This window comes from Molossus molossus, unplaced genomic scaffold, assembly GCF_014108415.1.
Source record: "Molossus molossus isolate mMolMol1 unplaced genomic scaffold, mMolMol1.p scaffold_m16_p_23, whole genome shotgun sequence".
NCBI lineage: Eukaryota > Metazoa > Chordata > Mammalia > Chiroptera > Molossidae > Molossus > Molossus molossus.
In genome coordinates this window covers 17,194,592-17,217,736 of record NW_023425359.1, presented here as the reverse complement: position 1 = coordinate 17,217,736, position 23,145 = coordinate 17,194,592, and the positions used below count along the sequence as shown (strand labels likewise).

The following is a 23,145-nucleotide window of genomic DNA, read 5'->3' as shown; positions in this document are numbered from 1 at the left end:
TGTTGTAGGTATTAGCTTTGCATTGACTATTGGTCCTCTATTCAGACAGAGCGCTGTTGGGTAAACGTGTTAGTTTAAGCCCCAAACAGGTTAGTGTGATGTTGACCGATGTTGTTTCGACTAGGTCGTGTTAAGATACAGTTCCAGGATGTTACTTACCTTGAAGAAAACATGGGTTTTAAACAACCTTTCTTAAACAGTTGCAGAAATGCATACAGATGACGCTTTCCTTGCATAGTGTTAAAATGTGGCCCTCTGGAGATGTACGTCTGAGCAGGTGTGCATTGACGTGCCCTGCTAGTGCAGTGACAACCGAGAGGCAAGAGATACATCGCTGGGCTCTGAAACAGTTGTGATGGATATCTGATGTGATGTAGGCTCTTTACATTGTCCTTTTCATTATTTTCCTCTTAGGCTGAAAACCTTCTCCTTGATGCTGACATGAATATTAAAATTGCTGACTTTGGTTTTAGTAATGAATTTACAGTCGGGAACAAATTGGACACATTTTGCGGAAGCCCCCCCTATGCCGCGCCCGAGCTCTTCCAAGGGAAGAAGTACGACGGGCCCGAGGTGGACGTGTGGAGCCTCGGCGTCATTCTCTACACCTTAGTCAGTGGCTCCTTGCCTTTTGACGGCCAGAATTTAAAGGTATCCGCCGCGTTTGCTCTTCGTGCCTTATCCCCACGCGTGATCGTGTGCAAAGCCAGCCGTGAGCCAGTGTTTTTTGCCTGTTTCAGGAACTGCGGGAGCGCGTCTTACGAGGGAAGTACCGCATCCCCTTCTATATGTCTACCGACTGTGAGAATCTTCTGAAGAAACTGCTAGTGCTGAATCCCATTAAAAGAGGCAGCTTGGAAGTAAGTCATTATTTTTTGTACTCCAGATTTAAATTTAACAATTAAAATATTCCAGGGACTGAAGAGCATTTAAAAAAAAATTTTTTTTTTTTTTTAGGAAAATTGCCAAATCATCTAATTTGTCTTTTGTTTAGAGATAGAAAAAGAACACATTATCACAGTAGATTTCTGTAAAGACTGTTATTTATTCTCTGTCCTGAAATGAAGTATTAAATTAAAACTACATAAATCACCTGGCCAGTGTGGCTCAGTGGTTGAGCGTTGACCCATGCACCAGGAGGTCGCCGGTTCGATTCCTGGTCAGGGCACAGGCCCAGGTTGTGGGCATGGTCCCCCGTGAGGGGTATGCAGGAGGCGGCCAGTCGATGTTCTCTCTCATTGATGCTTCTATCCCCTTCCTCTCTCTAAAAGCAATAAAGGAAAAAAAAATTCTTTAAACCACATAAATATAGGGATAAAATGGACTTTTAGATGGAGAATGAGGAAAACGAAGCCTCCAATACAGAAACCTTGTATTTAGTAAGTACACATATTTTGAAAATAAAGGAAGATAGGGAAAATTTGAATCCAGTAAATACTTCATGGCTGTGTCTAAAATTAGTATCTGATATTTAAAACATAATAGAAATCTCTCACCAATGCAGAAAATTTGCAAATATTTAAGTAGAACATTGGAAACAGTTATTTCATTTCTTAACACCCTGTTGTGTTACCTACTTGCCTTCCACCTGTGAGGTTATTTATAATAATAGACACTATTATAAATGTGCTAAGTATGTTATTACAGCGGAATAACATCAGAGGGAGGTTCTTATAACCAAAATGTCCAGCTTCAGTTCCTTCTGATACTGCAATTAGAACAACTTATTTCTGAAGTATTTGACCCATCTCATTTTTAAGAGTGATATTTTAGCCTGACCTAAGATGATTTCAGAGATTCAGCATATATTATTCACTAGGACTTTTTTGTCTTCATTTATTTGCCTTGTTTGATAGGGTAGAAAAATTCAGAGTTAACCTCACTTAAACTCGACGTTTTCAGTGTAGCGATGGGGCTTTGAGTCCGAACTCTGTGCTGGTGAGCCGGCAGCCTGTGTACAGAGCTCTTGGGCCAGTTTGGGTTTTGTCATTTTATTTCCACAAGTATTTTTCACTGCAAGATACAGTATGTTTTGATGGAAGTTAAGGGATGGTGACTTCCATTGGGAGATTACTTTAAATGCTTTATATCAATGAAGCAATTATCAGATATGTGTGTGTGTGTGTGTGTGTGTATATATATGTATATATATGTGTATATATATATATTAATCCTCACCTGAGGATATTTTTCTATTTATCTTCCGATAGAGTGGGAGAGAGGGAGAGAGAGAAAAACATTGACGTGAGAGGGACACATTGACTGGTTGCCTCCTGCACAACCCTGACCAGGTATGTGCCCTTGACCAGAATCAAACCCGTGATTCTTTGGTCCATGGGCTGACACTCTAACTGCTGAACCACACCGGCCAGGGCAATTATCAGATGTTTTTTACTGAATTATTGATTTAAATGTGATCAGTTCCTCCCATGATATGTGTGTGTGTGTGTGTGTGTGTGTGTGTGTGTTTTCCTTTGTGGGTAAAAGGATATGTTAATGATGTGTTAATAGAGACATGTGTGCAGTAGACAAATCACTTTCACATTATTGCTTTTCTAAACTTGCTTTCAACCATTATTCATAGAAAATTCTGGGAAATAGTTAAAAAGTTAAAGTGGTGGAGTCTCATGTCATTTCTAAATTTTGTGGGAACATAAGTCTCTCAGTCCCTCTGTTGGACTCACTGTGGTCGGAGGAGCCTGGTCAGCCTGAATTTCACTTAATACAATGTCCAGAGCGGAGGCTCTGCTCAGCTAATCAGCAGAGTGAAAAGATAGTACGAAATTATTTGGGAGAATAGATGTTACAAATGTCTGTAGACGACTGGTAAGATGTAAGATGTACTTAATGTCTTCAAGATGGTTAATTTACAGTAGCCAAATATTTAAGTCTTTCTTCTTAGCGTTACAATTCAAAGGATCCAAGGATTAGAATTCCTCTGAGTTGAATTTAAAAGCCAAACTATTGTAATGAAAACATTTGCTCATCAGAAACTCAGCTTGATGTGTTTGAATATAGTCTGGAAGCTCCTGTTGCAGTTTCTCCCAAGTTTTTCAGCCTCAGAATCAAGAGTCTGCATCGGACGTATTATCGTAATATCACTGATTTCACCGTACAAAGGTTTTCTGCTTCCAAGTTCCCAGAAATGACTTTCCAGAGAAACCCGACACTTAAAAAAAAAAAAAGATTTCATGTACCGAACATTAAGAAACTTGAAATAGCAGTGATGGTGGAAATTGTATTAGTTTTCATACCAATTTTATTATCAACTTGACAACACCACCACCACCCATCAAGTATAAAAAGCTGCTATTTTCAAAACACCGATCTTCAGTGTGTAAACAATTTTCATACATTCTTCACCCATCCATCTGCCTGCGTGCATTGCCCTCTGGCTCCTAACTCCCCCCCCCCCCCCCATGGCCCTCAGTAAAGTCAGCTGTCTTTGTTGCTTAACACACTGGATTCCTTTTTTAGTGATCACTGTATTTGGCAGGACACCATTGCCTCCTCTTTGTTTTTGTTTTTAATTTTTTTTTCTTTATTGATTTTAGAGAGAGAGGAAGGGAGAGGGAGAGAGAGATAGAAACATGAATGAGAGAGAACATCGACAAGCTGCCTCCTGCATGCCCCCCTCTAGGGATCAGGCCCACAACCTGGGCATGTGCCCTGACCGGGAATCGAACCGGCGACCTCTTGGTGCAGGGTCGACGCTCAACCCCTGAGCCACACCGGCCAGGCACTGCCTCCTCTTTGAAAAGCTGTTGTTTTGCCCCTTCCATGTCACTGTGCAGACTTTCCTCCTCCGTTTCCTTTTGTTGGACGGCTTCTCTTCCTAACCCTGAAATGCTGGTGTTCCTGGGGCTCTACCCTGGATTCTCTTCTCCAGATTCTTATCTTGCCATTTCTCTTGTAGAATTCCCACCACTGCCATTATACAGGGGCTGAGTCCTGAATCTGCGTGCCCGGCCCAGATCTCTCCTGAGCTTCGGAAGTACTTGCCGAACATGTCTGATGGGATACCCCATAGCTCCTTGAGCTCATGTTGCCAAAAACCAAGCTCCCTCCTCCCCACCCACCCTGCTCCTGTCCCAGAGCTTGGTTTCTCAGTAAACGGCATCATCCTCTATTCTGAACCAGAAACCTGGGCATCACCTTCATTTCTCTGGGCCCCTTCTCTTCTCCCTGCATATCCAGTGCCAAGGTTTTGTTGATTTTTACCAGCCATACACTGAACATGTCTGCTCTCCATTGCCACTGCCTACCTCTCCTCCCGACTGCCCCCATCTGTCTCCTGGATTCCAGCTGAGCCCTCTTACCGACTCTGGGCCTCTGGTCTTGAACCCTTCCAGCCTGCTCTCCACACACTGGCCAGGGAGACATCCTCTTCCAAGCTACCCCATAGGTGGTTGAAAGAAACCTTTGTGATTCGGTCCTTATTCACTAAAATGGAGCTGAAATACATGATGGAATTTTGCTCGATTGGCCAGACATAATGTAGAATTTATTTCCTAGCAAATAATGAAAGATCGGTGGATGAATGTTGGTCACGAAGAAGAAGAACTGAAGCCATATACTGAGCCTGAACCGGATTTCAACGACACAAAAAGAATAGGTAAGTATTTAAATACTGTGACAGGCGCTGTCCTCGGCCATAAGCAAGGGTCCTTCAGTCTGTCTAAACAGCGTTGAACAATATAAATAGGAAGCAGTTTTTACTCGAAAAATACTTGCATTATCATCTTTTCTTTCCCCGAATAGACACTAAACGTTGCAAATTTCACGTTCCTTAGTTTGTTCTCATGCATATTATAATCTAATTCCATTGGTGGTAACAGTGATACGAACATTTAAGTAATGTAGATAGACCTCATTCTTTCCTTCCAGCGATTTCTAACCGGAGGAACAACTGATTTAAGTATCAGCAATGATCAGAGTGATAAATATCAGCAAAACCCAGCATGCATTTCAGCCACAAATGTAGGGCCTCTCTTTCTTTCTGTTTTCTGCATCTCAGCAGGGTCCATCCCCCCCTGCCCAGCCCCATTCTGCTGCCCAACTGTTCTCTCTGTTTCTCTCTCCCTTCCCACAGCCCAAACTGAGTCCTATCAACTGGGCTCCTGTCTGGCTTAAGGGCAGAGGGAGGCGCATTCTGGGGTGTTAGGAATCTGATCAGAACAACTGTGGAGCTCAAGCCTTCTGAGGAGGAATCAAACTGCCTGCACATGAGAAAGCAATTGTTCCGAGATGAGAGAAACCTCTCTGTGAGAGGCTGAGAGAGACAGAGAGAGAGGGGGCGGGTTTCGTGTGTGTCACACACACATAGACAGATATTGTGTCTCTGGGGGGACAAAGGCATTCAGCTCAGGAATGTGCTAGGCAATGAGAAATGGAAAGGGCCCAGTCATATATAACCCATGGTATAGATAATTCTGCATGAAAAATTGTGAACATTTAGTATCCAAATATACAGTGTCTGTGTGTTAGTAAGCCAGAAGTTTTTATCATTGATATTACGCTTTACATTTTTAGAAATTGGTTTTTCATGTCGAGTATTGGCGAACTTGGCCAATTTCCGTTCATTTGTTTACTAAAATAAACCCATTTTCATAAAATTTGCGTTTTTTTATTTCTAGATGTCATGGTCACCATGGGTTTTGCACGAGATGAGATTAATGGCGCCTTAATAAATCAGAAATACGATGAAGTCATGGCTACTTACATTCTTCTCGGTAGAAAACCACCCGAAGTACGTCTTTCACCATCTTCAGTCAATGTATATCATTTCTTGAGCTCGTCATGGCTAAGTTTAAGATACAGTGTTAGTCAATAGATTCCACGGGGTATCAGAAATATCATAAAAACCCTAGCATTCTTACATATTCTAATTCAAAAGTCAAGATGCTAAGTTGTGAACTGATTTCACTTCCAAGTACCAAGAGATTCTGTCACAAGCACGCAGGCCAAGTGCCTGAGCTCTAAGAGGTGCCATTCACGCTCCAGGCTTTCAGAATGGCGCCCCCCAGCGTTGTGCATCCAGACGCAACGGCTCCGCCCAAGGTAATGTGGCTCTTCTGGGTGTGCAGGAAAGATAGTGACCGAAACAGGAAGGAGTGACAGCATTTACAACAGAGTGGGTGCCTGAAATGATGTGTATGGGTGGGGACCCAGACAAAAGGGGGTGATAGTGTGCCTTCCAGAGTGTTACGCGGCTTTGATGCATTCCCTTAGGAATTCTCAAGGCCAGGACAGATCTAGCATGAGCGAGATTTAGGAAATCACTGTGGGCAAGTGGCATTCGAACCATAAAAGCAGGTGATCTTTTAGGACAGCAGATAGAACAGTATAAATCGAGCATCAGAAACAGAGCCCAGTGCATTGATGGTTTGTTGAAAATTCGCCATCTGTGCTAGGCATTTTATAGAACAGACTGAAATTATTTACAGTTAGATAGTAACTATTAGTGAAGCAATACATTCAGCTGACTCAGGGTCATTGAGGGTTAAATGAATGAATACTTCTAAAGTCCTTAGGACGGTTCCTGAGTGCTCTCTGTTAGCTATTATCTATTATAATTTCCATCATCAGTATTTCCCTGCTATTTGTCATTGGCATCTTTACATACGAATTTAGGTTATCCACTGGGATGCCGGTGATTCAGTAAAAAGTTCGCTGAAAACAAACACCTTTTATGTTGCAGAGAGAGGAATAGTGTATCCACCCCCAATGTACCTTGCTTAGTTTTAAGTAGGTGCAATTTCTTGATCAGAGCCAATAAATCAAACTTAGTTCTGTAAATATGGTGGAGGGGAAAAAAAAAAATTTGTGCACACACATGGGCATATAAAGTTAAAATTTTAAATTTTACCTTGACTTTGAATCCAGAGATGTTCCTTGACTCAACCTCAATTTTTCCATCTATAAAGTGTAGATTAATAAATTATAGCTTTCTTGGGTAGTGATTAAACGAAGTAACCTGTTTGAAGAGCTTAGCACAGTCCATATAATAGCCATTCAATAACTGTAGCAATTATTTGGTGTTTTGACTAAAGGAAGGATCCAAAGTCACTTGGACAAGATGACAGGATCATATATGCTCATGGAAACACGTTGTATCTGTTTCCTTCCCGTCCTGTTTGCCAACATGCAGTTCTGTACCCAGACTATTTTTTCTTTTTAAGTTCTGATTAGTCCTTGCATGGCTTGGCATAGATTAGAAAAAACCGAGAGTGCGTGGTGTTTGCATAAACTTTGCTTGTGTTTTGAAACCCTGGTGGTCTTTCTTCTTCTCCTAGTTTGAAGGCGGTGAGTCATTATCCAGCGGAAACTTGAGTCAGAGGTCCCGGCCCAGTAGTGACTTAAACAACAGCACTCTTCAGTCCCCTGCCCACCTGAAGGTCCAGAGGAGCATCTCGGCCAATCAGAAGCAGCGGCGCTTTAGCGATCATGGTGGGGGAAAAGGCAGATCAGCGAAAACAGACCGAGTCTGCCCAACCTTGCGTCTCTTAGGCATTACACGTTCACACCTTCATGTGCCTGTGTCCCCCCTGTCCCCATAGACTCTCGTATCCGTTGGCAAATGTCATCCCTTTTGCAGTGATCGACCTCATTTTTGTAATTAAACTGTAAATTTCATCTTCAGAGGGTAAACCATGCAAATAAAGGTATCTTTAGCACAGAGATTTTGTGCGTAAGAAGAGACTATGTCAGTTGTTTTGGAGCTCACTGGGCTTTTTTTGTTGTTGTCCGTAATAGCTGGTCCATCCATCCCCCCTGCCGTATCATATATGAAAAGGCCTCAGGCCAACAGCGTGGAAAGTGAGCAGAAGGAGGACTGGGACAAAGACGTGACAGCCCGTAAGCTTGGCAGTGCGACAGTCGGGTCAAAGAGCGAGATGACTGCCAGCCCCCTCGGGCCAGAAAGGAAAAAATCGTCAACTATTCCAAGTGTGAGTCAATACTCGGGTCCATTGCAGTCTGTGCTGCTCATCCGGGGTCAGGGTTTTTTGTTTGAAGGACTTTTGTTTTGGAAATCTTTCTCTCTTTAAAAAAATGTTTCAAAATTTCAAAGTGCACCCCGCATTTAAAGAACATGCAGAAAAGGGGCGGGGCCGTGGGTAGAACTGGACTGAGCCTGCCTGTCACTCCTGCAGCCCCCCGAGAGAGACACACGAGTGTGCCATCGAGCTGTTCATTCCAGATGCTGGGCAATTACAACCTGACCACGCGTTTTGTTTTTCCCCAAGTCGTTGGCAGCTTCAGTGTATTTCTTTGACCTTCCACAACTGCAGTTAGAATTCTAAAATGGCTTTTTCCCCCTTCTTAAAGAACAACGTATATGCTGGAGGTAGCATGGCGAGAAGGAACACTTACGTCTGTGAGAGGACCACAGACCGATACACGGCCCTGCAGAATGGGAAGGACAGCAGGTGAGTGTCACAGTGCAAGTGATTCTGCCGAATTGTTGTCCCACATCTGTGCTGTTGCCAAAACTCCCGCTCTGATGGGTCAGGAGGAAAGGAAATACAGAAGCATTGTAGCCAACCATTCTTACTACAGCATCTTTTCTTTTTACAGAAGAAAAGGGGGAGGGTGATAAAATATTTAGGGAAAATAGGAGGTAAATCTCTTAACCTGAGAATTTCCGAATAAAATCTTTTCTAAAATGACCTACTGTTTGCCTGTGACCGAGCCCATCACACCAAGCAGATCACACCAAACAGATCACACCAAGCAGATCACACCAGGCCAATCACACCAAGCGGATCACACCAGGCAGATCACTCCAAGCTGCTCACACAAAGCAGATCACACCAAGCCGATCACTCCAAGCTGCTCACACAAAGCAGACCACACCAAGCCGATCACTCCAAGCAGATCACTCCAAGCTGATCACACCAGGCCAATCACACCAAGCAGATCACACCAGGCCAACCACACCAAGCAGATCACAGGAGGCAGATCACTCCAAGCTGCTCACACAAAGCCCATCACTCCAAGCTGCTCACACAAAGCTGATCACAACAAGCAGATCACACCAAACCGATCACACCAAGCAGATCACGCCGAGCCGATCACACCAAGCCGAACACACCACCCTCACCCCATGCTCATCATTTGCATCTTATTCTCTTATGGACCAGCTGCTTCCTTTTCACTTCCTTCTCCTCCCTCCCTCAAGTCATTACTGTACCCAGATAATGAAGGTGTAACCTTTTTTCCTCAAAAGAAACTGACCTTCTCAACTGATCATTGAGAACTGTACCCTTTTCAGAGTGGTTTATTTTAAATAATGATAAACCGTGTTATTTTTGTTATTTAAAAAAGGGAGCTGTTTTTCATTGTGAGTTATAATACAGGACTATTCATCGATATAGTCCTTTCAGTAAACTGGACAGACCATTCCTAGATTTGTTTCCTCTCACTTAATAGACACATAAGGTAAATGTCTATTAATTATGTTATAGAAAGGTATCTCCTTGGATATAAGATCCTTTAGGCTAGAATAATACTTAGGGATTGATTTCTGACGTATTATTTTTCCTGTACTAAGCCCTAATCTGAAATTCCTTAAATCTACAGTTAACCTGTTGATTCATGATAGGAGCTAAAACTGTTTTAATAATGCTTCCAGCAATAGAATTTTTGTATAATTATGAATTCTTTTGGTATAACAGACAGTGATCCACAACAACACATCACGCCAAACTGTGACTTTTGGAAAATGAAAAATGTCCCCAGTCACAATCATTGCATCCATAACAGTCATTTCATACCATCTCAGAATCACACACAGCCCTGGCCGGTTAGCTCAGTGGTTAGAGCCTCAGCCTGCAGTCCAGAGAATCACACACAGAGAGAGGGCAAGCGTGTGTGAGGTCCTTATTTTTCACAGAAGGAAGGTGGTGGTATATTCACCCTGTACATCCTGCACAAGAATATTGACTTGTCACTAATAATACCACGAATGCTAATTTAAGTGTTTTAGTTATGAATGGTGTTAGTTCGTTCACTTTGAAAAAGCTCGTTCTTAAATTTTAGTAAACAGCCACTTTTCTTCTCTTCTGCATTTGTCTTATGCCGAAGCCTCACAGAGATGTCAGCCAGTAGCATATCGTCGGCAGGCTCTGCTGTGGCCCCTGCGGTCCCCTCAGCGCGACCCCGCCACCAGAAGTCCATGTCCGCGTCTGGTCACCCCATCAAAGTCACACTGCCAACCATTAAAGACGGCTCTGAAGCGTACCGCTCCGGGTAACGTGCGGTGGCGTGTCCCGTTGTTTGTTTAAAGAGTTTTTCAATAAGCCAGTCAAAGGAAGACGTCTGTCCCATGATCTCCCTTATATGTGGAATCTAATGAACAAACAGTTCCAGAGACATGGAAGCAGGGAGCAGACTGACTGATCCCCGAGGGAGGGTGGGGGGCAGGAAGAAATTAACCAAAGAATTGACGTGCATGTATCCTTAGCCCTGGACACAGACAACAGTGTGGGGAAGGCTTGGGTGGGGCGGGAGCGAAACTGGCGGGGGGGGGACAGAGGGGGGAAATGGGTGACATCTCTAATACCCTCAACAATCAAAATAAATTTTAAAAGATATGGCGCCATCTGCAAAGACAGGCCAGGCACCACGGCATCAAGAGCGTTTTGAAAGATGCGGTGTGTTCGGTAGAGGAAATGGTGAATTGTAACATAAACTCGGCACGTCCCCTGCTCTTCCCAAATATTGCTTAGAATTTAAATCGTTTTCCAGAGGAGTCTTCTTGATTTTATTTTAAATCCATTCTTAAAAGTAAAGCATCACTACCTAATTGACCACTAAGGTGAATTGAGTTTTTTATGCTTTAAAAACTAAAACATCCTGAGACTAGGAGCCGGGACCTCTGGACAACCACCCAGGCTCCTGCCAGTTACTTGTTCTTTTTTTTTTTCATCCTCACCTGAGGGCATTTTTCCATTTTTTGTACAGATAGAGTGGGAGGGAGAGAGAGGAAGAGAGAGAGAGAGAAACATCGATGTGAAAGGGACACATCGAGTGGCTGCCACCCGCACGACCAACCAGGGCCGGGGACAAACTGCAACCGAGGTACATGCCCTTAGCGGGAACCGAACCCGGGTCTCTCCGGACCGCAGGCCGACACTCTAACCGCTGAGCCAAACTGGCCAGGGCCAGTTACTTGTTCTTAATAAAACGCCTTTTAGTTTCCCTGGAGATAAAAGCCATGGTTTCAAAGAGATCGCATATAAAACGACGTGACGATGTTTCTAGTATTTGCCCGTGTTGGGATGTCTCGAATTTAGGAACATCTTTGATGGTTAGGTATGTGGATCACATCAGTGGTGCCACGAAGCCCCGTGCTGTTACTGAGGCCTCAATTATAAATAGAAATGACTATATTCAAATGCTTTCGATAAACCATAAAATTCATGTTCCACCTCCCTGAATGGATTAGGTTAAGATAACAGTAAAAAAAGAAGAACAAAAATGCAGCCCCGCCCTGGTTTGGCATTTCTGATATGAAGAGTAGTTATCTCTCTATCTCGTGTCAGGAATATCTTAATCTTTAGCAGCTAAAGTTTTATAAAAAGCCTTTAGTTTCAAACTGAAATTGTATCCCTCTGCATATAATGATAGTTAACCCCCACCTCGCCTGTCTAAGAAACGCAGAGAATAGGCCAAACAGAGCCACGCTGAACACACAGCGCAGTGTGCAGGTGATGCGTGATGGAGTTGGACGCTTGAACCCTGCGTCATGTTCTCAGCCAATATCACTGCAGTAAAAGAAGACAAATAGTAATACAAATTCTTATTGCCCTTTTAAAAAGAGTGGGCATAGCTCAGCCGGTGTGGCTCACGGGTTGAGTGTGGACCCTGCACCAAGAGGTCACCGGTTCGATTCCTGGTCAGGGCACATGCCCAGGTTGTGGGCCCCATCCCCAGTGGGGGGCGTGCAGGAGGTGGCCAATCGATATTCTCTCTCATCGATGTTTTGACCTCTCACTCTCTCTCCCTTCCTCTCTCTCTCAAATTAATAATAATTTTAAAAAAATTTAAAAGAGGGCATAGCAATTTTTGTCTAGTTTTGGAGGGGAAGCTGTCTTGGTCATTATTCTGAATAGTAAAGACATCGTGACTCGTCCCAACAGGACAACCCAGAGAGTGCCCGCTGCTTCCCCCTCTGCTCACAGTATCAGTGCCACCACCCCAGACCGAACCCGCTTTCCCCGGGGGAGCTCGAGCCGAAGCACGTTCCACGGCGAGCAGCTCCGGGAGCGCCGCAGCGCCGCCTACGCCGGGCCCCCGGCCTCACCCTCCCACGAACCAGGCGCCTTTGCACATGCGCGGAGGGGCACCTCCACGGGCATCATAAGCAAGATCACCTCCAGGTTCGTGCGCAGGTCAGTACCGCTGGGCCTCGGTGTGCCCTGGCCTCTGGGGAGCAGAAAGGAAATGTGTTTGCTTTTCCTTTTCTTTCATCTGTATAGTGGTTTCCCCAACTGGTTTCATGCCATTTTATTAGAGCTGTTCTTTTACACACGTTTGAAGAAAAAAGTAAGGAAGACAAAGTCTTTTCCCTTAAGAGAGAGAATGGATAAAATGAGAATTAAATTTGTTTTCTGGAGTGGAAAGAGCCAAACTTGACATCAGAAGTGTGTTTTAAAAGCCTTGATTTAGAAAAAGGAATTAAATAGGGGTGTACATTTATCCTTTAAATACCATCTTCAGAATACTTTTAAATTGCTCACTAATAATCGGTCCCCCTTTTCCCGTCCTTGTCAAAGCCTATTTGCTACAGCCGCATAGTTTACTTACATACCATCATAAAACCTGAACCTCAAAACACAGTAAATGCAAAATGAATAGCAAACTTCTAACCCAGTAAAACAGTAAAACTGTACTCTCTTCTGAGAAGCAGGTATAAATGTGCAGTACATGTTGATTATACAGGCTGCTGGACACAGCACAGGTTGATGTAAATTTGCTCTGTTATTGGATTCTGTAAATGCCTGCTGCAGTCCTGTGGGTATAAACAGTACGCTCGGTGCCCAGCGGCATCTGGAGATGAACGAGACAGCACCTGTGCCCCCCAGATTCGTACAGTCCCAAAAGCAAAAGGCCTTCAAACAGCCAGCCAGGCTACGAAGCCGAACGTGTCTGAAATGGACGTGTGAGCACCATGCTGGGGGAGGTCAGAGGAAGGCAGTGTTTCTGCCTAGGGAGAAAGTTAAGGCTCCAGACGATATTGTTATTTGAGTTGATAAGAAATTATGGGTATGAAAATGTTGCACTTAACTTTCAAAAATATTAATAAAATACTTCATCCTCAATGTTATTAGTGTTCCTAGGATTTCAATGCATGAGTGTATAAAGAGAAGAAACAACTTTAGTCTCTTGCCTTTGTTATTTTTGAATCCTCACCCAAGGATGTGTTTATTGATTTTTAGAGAGAGAGAGAGAAGTGAGAGAGAAACATCAATCGGTTGCCTCCCGTACACACCCTGACCGGGGTTCAAACCTGAAACCTCCGTATGTGCCTTGACTGAGAATCGAACCCACAACCTTTTGGTACACGGGACAACGCTCCAACCAACTGAGTCACCCGGTCAAAGCTAGTCTCTTGCCTTTCTGTCGAGCTATTTACGGATTCAGTTTGAGGATCAGTTTGCCCAGGATCACACAGCTGAATTTGTAACTTTAAATATGCAGATGCAGCATCAGTTTCTAACCAGATCAGCCAGTGATTTCATACCATTTATGCGGCATGACAGCTTGATCGGAAAAGACCTAGAAGCTCAGCAACAGTCGGCGTGGTAGCGGGGGTGCTGGCTGGCCGTCTGCAGGGTACCAGTGAGATTATCAGTAGTTTCTGCTGTTGGGATTTGGCTGACTATTTAAAGACATTTCTAGAAGCCTGCACTTCCTCATTTTTAGGCCAAGATTAATTGTGAAGTGAAGATAAAAGAGATCTGGAGTTTAATGATTACTAATTGTACATTAAACATTGTGCGAAATATTCCTCTTGACTGTGCAGTGAACATGCGATTCTAGAGGGAATGTGGTAAGAAGCAGTGGACGAGCCAGGACGGAATGTCAGAGCAGGAAGGTGCTTAGAGAGCCTGCTGGGAGGTTAGGACAGAGGATCGCCATCAAGTCATTTCACAGACGTGTGAAGTCCCACTGTGTGCCCAGAGCTCTAGGTGCTGCTGATCAGCAGAGAGGGACTGACATGGCCCCTCCCTTCCTGTGAGCAGTTTACTGTCTCACACATTCTACACGGTGGGAACATCTCTCTCACTTGGCTCTGGTTTTCCTCTCAAACTAGCTGTCCCTTGCCAGGCTCCCTTGCGGGTCCCCTTGTTGTTGGGTCCCCTTGCCTCTCCCCGCAACATCTATATTAGGGCTCAGTCTTTGGACACATTGTCTTCTCTGGTCATCTTCAGTCTCTTGGTGATCCCACTCAGGCCCATGACATTGCATTCCATCTTCCAAGAGCGACTCCCAAATGTATTTCTTTAGCCCAGAGCTCTCCTCTGAATTACAGACCCATATATCCAGTGGCTACTTAGCCTCTCCACTTGGGTCTAGAATAGAGTCTCAACCAGAACTTGTCCAGAAACTCACCCTCCTCTCTTCTCCAGACCTGTCCCTCCTCCTTGTCCTACCTGTGATGGCAACACCATCCTACTTGCTCAGACCATGAGCCCTGACTTGGCCTTGACTCCTTTTCTCAAACACACATCAACTCCATTAGCAAGCTGTGATGGCTCTGCCTTCACGGTATTTCCAGAATTTCCATTTGCCACCTCCTAACAGGTCTCCTGGCTTCTGCCCTCATCCTCCTGTTCTGTTTTCAACAATGGAAGTACTCGATGTAAGGGCTTAGCTTGCTTTCGTGTTGCTCAGTGTGCAACTCCTGGCAGCGGCCTCCGGGACCTACTTAGTCCGGCCGCCCTTCTATGCTCTGACCTTGTCTGCTCCCATCTCCCCCTGCCAAGTCCATACCAGCCACACGGGCACCTGATTGTCCTTGAGCACACCTGTTCCTTCCGCCTTCCCTAACCCTACTTCAAGTCCCAGCGTCTTCCTCCCAGCTCTGTCCCCTGCATATTCCTCTCCATCGCACTAACACTCCCTGAAATAACAGATACACGTTATTTATCTGTGCATTGTCTTCTCTCCCAGCTCGAAGGCGAGCCCCATGGGAACGGGGGTCCGTTGGCTTTGTTTTATGCCGAGTCTTCTGCTGAATATGGGTGCCTGCTGCGACGCAGAGTATGGCCTTCAGTAGACGTTGCTGAACGAACGGATGAGTAGTGTGGAAGGCAATTTGAAAAGCAGACAGAGACGAAGGTTATCGTAAATTCTGGTAAATTCTACAAGGAAGCAGGTCCTGAAACAGAGAACGAGGTTGAGGTGACGACGCGGCAGCTGGCGTGACATCCACAGAGCTCTTAGTACATTCGAGCAGCGTCATTTGGTAGTTGTGTGGGCCGAGGCGGGGAAGGCGGGAGGAGGAGATTGCTTACGATCCTTGGTCTGCAGTTTGGTGGAATTTTTCAACGTCTTGATTTTTTTTTTATCCTCACCCGAGGACATTTTTCCATTTTTTGTTCAGATAGAGCAGGAGGGAGAGAGAGGAAGAGAGAGAGAGAGAAACATCGACGTGAAAGGGACACATCGAGTGGCTGCCACCCGCACGACCAACCAGGGCCAGGGACAAACTGCAACCGAGGTACGTGCCCTTAGCGGGAACCAAACCCGGGTCTCTCTGGACCGCAGGCCGACGCTCTAACCGCTGAGCCAAACTGGCCAGGGCATGTCTTGATTTTTTTTTAACACATTTCAATCAATTCTGGATTTGGTTGGAGAAGAGAAAAAAGTCTCCATTCTCCTCCAGGGTCTCTCGTCAGCCTGGGAGCAGCCGTGGCTTCGCAGGTGTGTTTGTGTTCACTGCAGTGCTGAGGGCTGCCCTGAGGTCGCACTTGGTAGCCTGAGACTGGGCTGTATCCTCCCACGAGAGACTTAGGCAGGGACCCAAGCACACGGTTGGTTTCAGTCCCAGGAATGAACCTGCTAAGTCCTTTAGCAGCTGACAGACTGGAAATTCGGTGGTTCTTTCTGCGTTCGCAGCATGTTGAATTCGGGGTCAAGCTTGGAGGGAAACCGGAGACTTTCTCGTGTTCAGCCGTATTGTGTAATATTCTCAGCTCATCTCCCAGGTTCTCTGTTCTTCTTCCTCTTCTCTCTTCTGACGTCCATCCTGGGCTCAAGCCTTGTTTTCCTCTCTGTTCCCTTCACTGTGTCGAAGGCGGGGAGGCGTGGGACCCACATGCTGACACCCTCCTGTGACCAGCTCTGGGCGTGCTCGGGGCAGGGCTGACTCTGAGTCCACTTGGGAGCCAAGAGACCCCACCAACTTTGGGACCAACTAAGTCAGTGTGCCACCAAATGCTTAGACAGATGAAAAAGTAGAGGTTTTATAAAGGAAAAGTGTAAAGGAATTGGGTTGCTAAGCTTTAAGAAGGGAAGGATAGCCCGGCCGGTGTGGCTCAGTGGTTGCGCATCAACCCCACGCACCAAGAGGTCGCCGGTTCGATTCCCGGTCAGGGCACATGCCCAGGTTGTGGGCCCGATCCCCAGTGGGGGACATGCAGGGGGTGGCCAATCAATGTTCTTTCTCATTGATGTTTCTATCTCTCTCCCTCTCCTTTCCTCTCTCTTTAAAATCAATAAATCAATAAAAAACATTTTTTTAAAGAAGGGAAACATAAAGAAGAGTTGAGAGCTCAGTACTCACGTTCTCAGAAACCAGTCTGACAAAGAGGAGGCAGGGGTAGTTCCTTCTGGCCAGCAAGAAAACTGGTCACTAAAGTGACCACATGAGAGAGTTGTTTTCTGGTCTTGGGAAAGCAATTTACACTAGAATCATCTGTCAAGAGAGGAGTAGTTGTATTATTTCAAAGTCTTTTAATTAGCCTTCAGACCCATTTGCTTTGGGTAGGTTCTCTATAAGCTAGAGATTACGTCACACCGAATGACTTTTTCAAAAAATCTTCACCCAAGTATATTTCCCCATTTATCTTCAGATAGAGTGGGAGGGAGAGAGAAAAACATTGATGTGAGAGAAGCACATCGATTGGTTGCCTTCTGCATGACCCTGACCAGAGCCGGGGATGGAACAGCGACCTAGGTACATGCCCTTGACCAGAATCAAACCCGCAACTCTTTGGTCTGTAGGCTGACGTTCTAACCTCTGAGCCAAACTGGCCAGGGCTGATGATTTTTTTCTTTTTAATCCTCACCTGAAGATATGTTTCTATTGATTTTTAGAGAGAGAGAGAAACATTGATGTGAGAGAGAAACATCAGTTGGTTTTCTCCCATGGTACCTGACCGGGGATTGAACCTGAACGTAAGTATGTGCCCTGACCAGGAATCGAACCCACCACCTTTTGGTATACGGAACAATGCTTCAGTCAATGGAGCCACCCAGCCAGGGCAAACCTGATGTTTCTTTAACCATAGCTCACTCTTATATAGGAATAGTTAAAGCATCAACATTAACTTAAAGGTTCAAGTGATCATTTTCCCCAGCTATTTATTAGTCTTTTGCTATCACAAGCCATCTCTTCCTATATTTAAACTGGTTTATAACTTGATCCTCCCATGTTGATATTAAACTTTGAAAATGACAAAGCAGTTAAAATTTTGGTAGATTTTTAAAAAATTAATTACATTCAACAAAAGGACAATTAGGCGAGTTTTTCTGGTTTTATTTCACAGGTGGATACACAGGTAAGATCAATGTTTCTGTTTAAGGTTGAGTTGATGTTTTTATACTCACCTGCTGGGGTAGGCTGTTCGTTTGCTGTACTATTTTATTGTGTGCATGAATCATTAGCTTAACTTCTGAGATAAGTTAATTGCTTATTTAAAAGTTTCAGGAATACTTATGTATGTGTTGAGCTTTATTTCTAACTACAAGGCTAATGTATATGTTTTCTAAAATTGAGCGACTACTAGAATTCTGTTTAATAACAAATATGAAGTTGAATCTTGCTGTTGATAATTAAGTAGTTTTAACTTGAGATGGAACTAAACTAAACCAGAAAATAAATTATAACTCTAAAATTATGTTTGAGAATTGGAAGATCATGCCAAAAAAAGAAAAGAAAGTCCTAAACTGTCACCTAGCATCTCCTCTATGACAATACCCAGTAGACGCTCAATGAATGACAGTCAAGTGTGGTTATGTTGGAAAACATGCGAACTAGTAGTAGGCTGACTAGTAACAGAAAACTGTCACGCTAGAAGTTTGCTCAGTAAGTTAATTTTTAGATCATTTCAGATGTAGGTTTTCTTGATCGATTTTTCACTCGTATCATTAAATCTCAACCTTCACTTTGTTTTGAGGGATCCAAGTGAAGGCGAAGCCAGTGGCAGAACCGACACCTCAAGGTGAGGAGCCACTATTGATACTTCGCTGCCAGGTCCCTGTGTATGAAAATGTGCTTTGGAAACACCACCAGCACTTAGTAAACACGAACAGAACTGATAACTAGCTTCCATGTGTGTTTAAGATTTTTATATCGGGATGGGTTTTCCTAATTTGCATTGAATGACGTGTAAGCTAATGAACTATACGTTTGTGTTCTCTAAACCTTATTTGGAATTGGACGCTTTGGAGAGAAATGGCCTGTAATAGATGTGTTAGCAGAAGAATGAAGAGGTTAAAATGTACTGATCTTTTCTCACTAAAACGATGCAACTAAAATTAGTCTTAAATAACACAGACTGCTGAGGCAGCCAGGTCCATGGGGGATTTGATGGTTGTGATGAGTTTTAGGTGGGTATTCAGAGGTGGGCATTTGGAAGTGCTCACCTGCCGTACTTTATGGTTTTTAGACATTTAATACTGGTCACTGTTCCGTCTGGTGACAGGTCTCACACTTGAGCACAGTCGGAACTTGATAAAATAGAAAGCTGGGCCCCACACCCGGGGTTTGTGATGGGTGGCCTGGGGACCACATTAACGACATGTTACTACTTGCGTTCACATTTATCAATGGGAAATTTAAGGAACAAAGGCATTAAATTATTTCCAGTGGGCGCCGTCCCCTCAGGAGGACGCATGCCCTGGCTTCCTTCGGGAATTACTCTGGACCAACTGAACACAGCCTCAATTTAATTTCTACTTTTTAAAATTGCTTGGAATATAAAACATCATGAGCTTTGGAAAAACTTGATTAAGCATTCCCATGCGTTCCTTTCACAAACTGTGCTGTATTTCTGTCTAGTCATAATCACGGGAAGGTTTCTTTATTGAGTTAGGTACCTGAGTCACACCATGGAAGGGAGCCCAAGGCAGGCAGACACATATTTTAACTCTCTTCAGCCTCAGAAATAAACACGAAGGACTTCTGTGTTTAGCAACCCCCTCAACTTAGTCATGCCTTTTTAAAACCTTTTTTTGTTCTTTATTGATTTTAGAGAGAGAGGAAGGGAGAGGGAGAGAGAGATAGAAACATTAATGAGAGAGAACATTGATTGGCCACCTCCTGCATGCCCCCAACTGGGGATTTGACCTACACCTGGGTATGTGCCCTGACCGGGAATCGAACCGATGACCTCTTGGTGCATGGGTCGACCCTCAACCACTGAGCCACACCAGCTGGGCTTAGTCATGACTTTTGAGCCTGCTTCTTGGGTCTCCTCCTCTTTTTACCAAATTTCCCTCTGAGACATTTAATAGTGCATAATGTCACCGGTGGCTGCTAATATTGCAGGTAATTTGCATTTTTGTGTTTGCTTTTGAACGAACACATTGAATCGCTCCTATGTATAAGGTACTTGCTTGCCATTTACTCCACACAACCACCAGGAGAAAAGTATCCCATTTACAGAAGAAACATGAGGAGCGACCTAAGCAGTTCCCATGAGGTCCTGTCGCTGCAGAGAGAGGCGGGCATGATGGTGACTAGCAGAGGCTCTTGAGCCCACACCCTGTGGTTGAGCTGTGTTCTACCAGTTACTGAGCTGTGTGACTTTCGGAGAACGACTTGACCTCTTTGGGCCCCAGCTCCTCATTCTGACTGCCCCCAGGGTGGTCGTGAGGGGGGAATGAGGAAATAGCGTATGGTTCCCAGCACTGAGTAAGCTCAGTAGACGTTAGATGTTACTGTCAGCATCTCAAGGGGCTTTCTGCTATTACTGTTACCACTGAGGGTGCCTTTGAGATGCATGCAGAAAACATCTTTTATGTGTCTGTGGTCCTAAGCTCACGAGGTTTCCTTGGTGGAAAGCAAGGAACATTAGACTTGGAATAAGACACCTGATTTCTAGTGTTTCTTTTAAGTCATTAGCTGTATGACTTTTCAAAAGGAATTTAAGTTTTCTGGCCATCAGTTCTGTTTTTAAAATGATTGTTTGCCCTGGCCAGTTTGGCTCAGCAGTTAGAGCGTCCGCCTGCGGTCTGGAGAGGCCCTGGTTCGGTTCCCGCTAAGGACATGTACCTCGGTTGCAGTTTGTCCCCGGCCCTGGTTGGTCGTGCGGGTGGCAGCCACTCGATGTGTCCCTTTCACATCGATGTTTCCCTCTCTCTCTCTTCCTCTCCCTCCCATTCTGTCTGTACAAAAAAATGGAAAAATGTCCTCGGATGAGGATTAAAAAAATAATAATAAAACTAAAATGATTGTTTGATCAAGTGATCTCTTGGGGTCTTTGCGGCTCTAGCGTGCTGACTCCATGGCCTGAGTTGTCTGTGTTCCTGATAAATGACTCTGGTTGGATCTGTATATTCAAGAGGCCTGTGGCTTAGAGTCAGTGAGCAAAAAGAGAATGATGGAGAAGACATTGGAATAAATACTCTCCATGCTTAGTTACTAGTCTTTGGAAATTTATCTTTACTTATTTTTTTCAAGCTTACATAGTTTGTAGAGCTTTTGGGGGCTCAGATACCTAGGAATAAAGGGGAAAAACAAATATACACATACTCCATGAAAATTCATACATAAATGTATACATGAATATACATTATAGGATAATATTGATATAAAATGTTAATATAGTAGATTATAAACTCAGAGTATATCATTTCCTTAAATCACATGTAGGTAAGATGGGATAAGTTAAGATCATAACATCTATATTTGAATAATTGCTTATTCAACTTAATTACAGGGTCTTCTGAATCATAAAATCTATCCATTTTACCTCTCTGTGATTATGTGAAATAGGTTTCCCGGTTCTGTGTTATTTATGGGAGATCTACAGTAAGGAGAACTCAGTGAGGTTGATGCATTTAGGAAGCATGTGTTGATCATCTGCCTGTGTGCAGTCCTTAAAGCCGGACCAACCCCTGTAGGATCAGGGAATAGTATGGAGACCAGTGTGTCTATGGAGGGAGCAAGGAGGGCATTCATGGGTGCTGAGGGGTTGGACTAGGAATTGGGGCATAGGTCATGCGGAGCCTTGTAGGGTGTTTTTAGGGTGACGCCCCCAGAGGCCCGATGTCTGCACTCCTGTGTGCGGTACAACCTGACGTCTCTACCCCATTGCAGTGCAATGTGCTGTTTGGTCAGCGTCAGGTATACGTCCCTCCAGCCGTTACCACTGTCCTGTCCCCCGCCTTTCTCCTACCCCCAAAAAAAGATAGAAAAGGGGAAATTTTTCTTTATATTTTAAAACTGTGTGTTTACAAGCAGAATGCTGGTGGGCTCTTTTTTTGTACAAATGTACAGCAAATGGAGAATTGGCTTTTGCAAACTTAGAAAAAAATGGAAGGCCCTGGAAGAGTATTAAGTTCCTCACTTCCGGCTGCAAAGTTGTTTCCCCTAAACAAGAACATTTAAGAAAATATGTTCCTTTTAGATGGAAGCGAGATAATAAAAGTCAAAACAGATGGCACCCTGGGGTCTGTTTTTGTAACAGCGAGGTGACCTGAACCTTGCATTTGCCTGGAGGTAGCCTGCAAATTAGGTCATGAAGCACTGAGTTGTGACCCTTGCGAGTGTACATGTGTCTCGATTTCTGTGCAGAATGGACTTTTTATCTGCATTCTTTCCCTCTGCCCCATTCTTCCAGAAGTACATCAGGGGACCCCAAAGAAAGAGACAAGGAAGAGGGTAAAGAGCCCAAGCCACGTTCCTTGCGGTTCACTTGGAGCATGAAGACCACCAGCTCCATGGACCCCAACGACATGATGCGAGAGATCCGGAAGGTGTTAGATGCGAACAACTGTGACTATGAACAAAAAGAGAGGTTTCTGCTCTTCTGTGTCTACGGAGATGCCAGACAGGACAGCCTCGTGCAGTGGGAGATGGAGGTGTGCAAACTGCCGCGGCTGTCCCTGAACGGGGTGCGCTTCAAGCGGATCTCTGGCACGTCCTTTGCCTTTAAGAACATTGCATCTAAAATCGCCAATGAGCTCAAACTGTAAAGGAACTCAGATTTGCAGGCTCAGGGAAGATACATCCAAATGAGGTCCAGTTCTTGAACGTACTGGTAATGCCTAATGGGATTAGCCTGTGAATCACCCCTGTAGAATGTGCCCTTACTGCAATAAGGTTATACATAGTCATGAACTGTAAAATTAAAGTCAGTATGAACTATAATAAATATCTGTAGCTACAAAAAAGTAGGTTCACATGTACAGGTAAGTATATTGTGTATTTCTGTTCATTTTCTGTTCATAGAGTTGTATAATAAAACAGATGGTTGCTTAAAAACTTGTATAGTTGTCTAGATTTCTGCACATAAATGTACGTTGGATGCTCTGAGTTGAAAATATTCTTCCCTGTTATTTACATTCTGGTGGGTTTTTTAAATTCTTACCTCCATCATGCAATTTTGAAAATTGTGTCCAGAATTGGAAGTGCACAGAAATAGTCTTTACGATTGTAGCATGGACTTTTAAGAATTATTTTCAAATCGTATTTAAATTTAAACCAGAAGCTGATACATAGATCGGCTTTATTCTACACAGAATTATTCCTGCTTATCTTTGCTCTTATCCTTGTTACCGGACAAGGTTTAGTTGAGAAGATACGAAATGTTTACAGTGTCGTCACTTAGAGTTTTTAACATAAAGTTCGTGAAAATAAATTATAGCTTTGCCTTGAGCTAACTAAGAAGTACTGGGGGGTGGGGG

At 44.1% G+C, this 23,145-nt stretch overlaps 1 protein-coding gene across 2 annotated transcripts in view; it reads left to right on the top strand.

Moving 5' to 3' along the window:
• The window catches only part of MARK1 (microtubule affinity regulating kinase 1), a 72,315-nt gene extending 49,583 nt beyond the window's left edge, over positions 1-22,732 (top strand). Inside the window, exons 8-18 of one of the 2 annotated variants that reach the window (XM_036277377.1) lie at positions 415-651; positions 741-860; positions 4,516-4,615; positions 5,637-5,749; positions 7,296-7,305; positions 7,756-7,949; positions 8,329-8,429; positions 10,087-10,251; positions 12,144-12,395; positions 18,411-18,455; positions 22,080-22,732. In XM_036277377.1, the coding sequence (XP_036133270.1) occupies positions 415-651; positions 741-860; positions 4,516-4,615; positions 5,637-5,749; positions 7,296-7,305; positions 7,756-7,949; positions 8,329-8,429; positions 10,087-10,251; positions 12,144-12,395; positions 18,411-18,455; positions 22,080-22,434 (1,692 nt within the window). In that variant the 3' untranslated portion in view covers positions 22,435-22,732. Of the gene's footprint in view, positions 1-414; positions 652-740; positions 861-4,515; positions 4,616-5,636; positions 5,750-7,295; positions 7,450-7,755; positions 7,950-8,328; positions 8,430-10,086; positions 10,252-12,143; positions 12,396-18,410; positions 18,456-22,079 lie in introns of both variants that reach the window. The other variant, XM_036277376.1, reaches the window with a different exon arrangement.
• Positions 22,733-23,145: the final 413 nt, after the last annotated feature.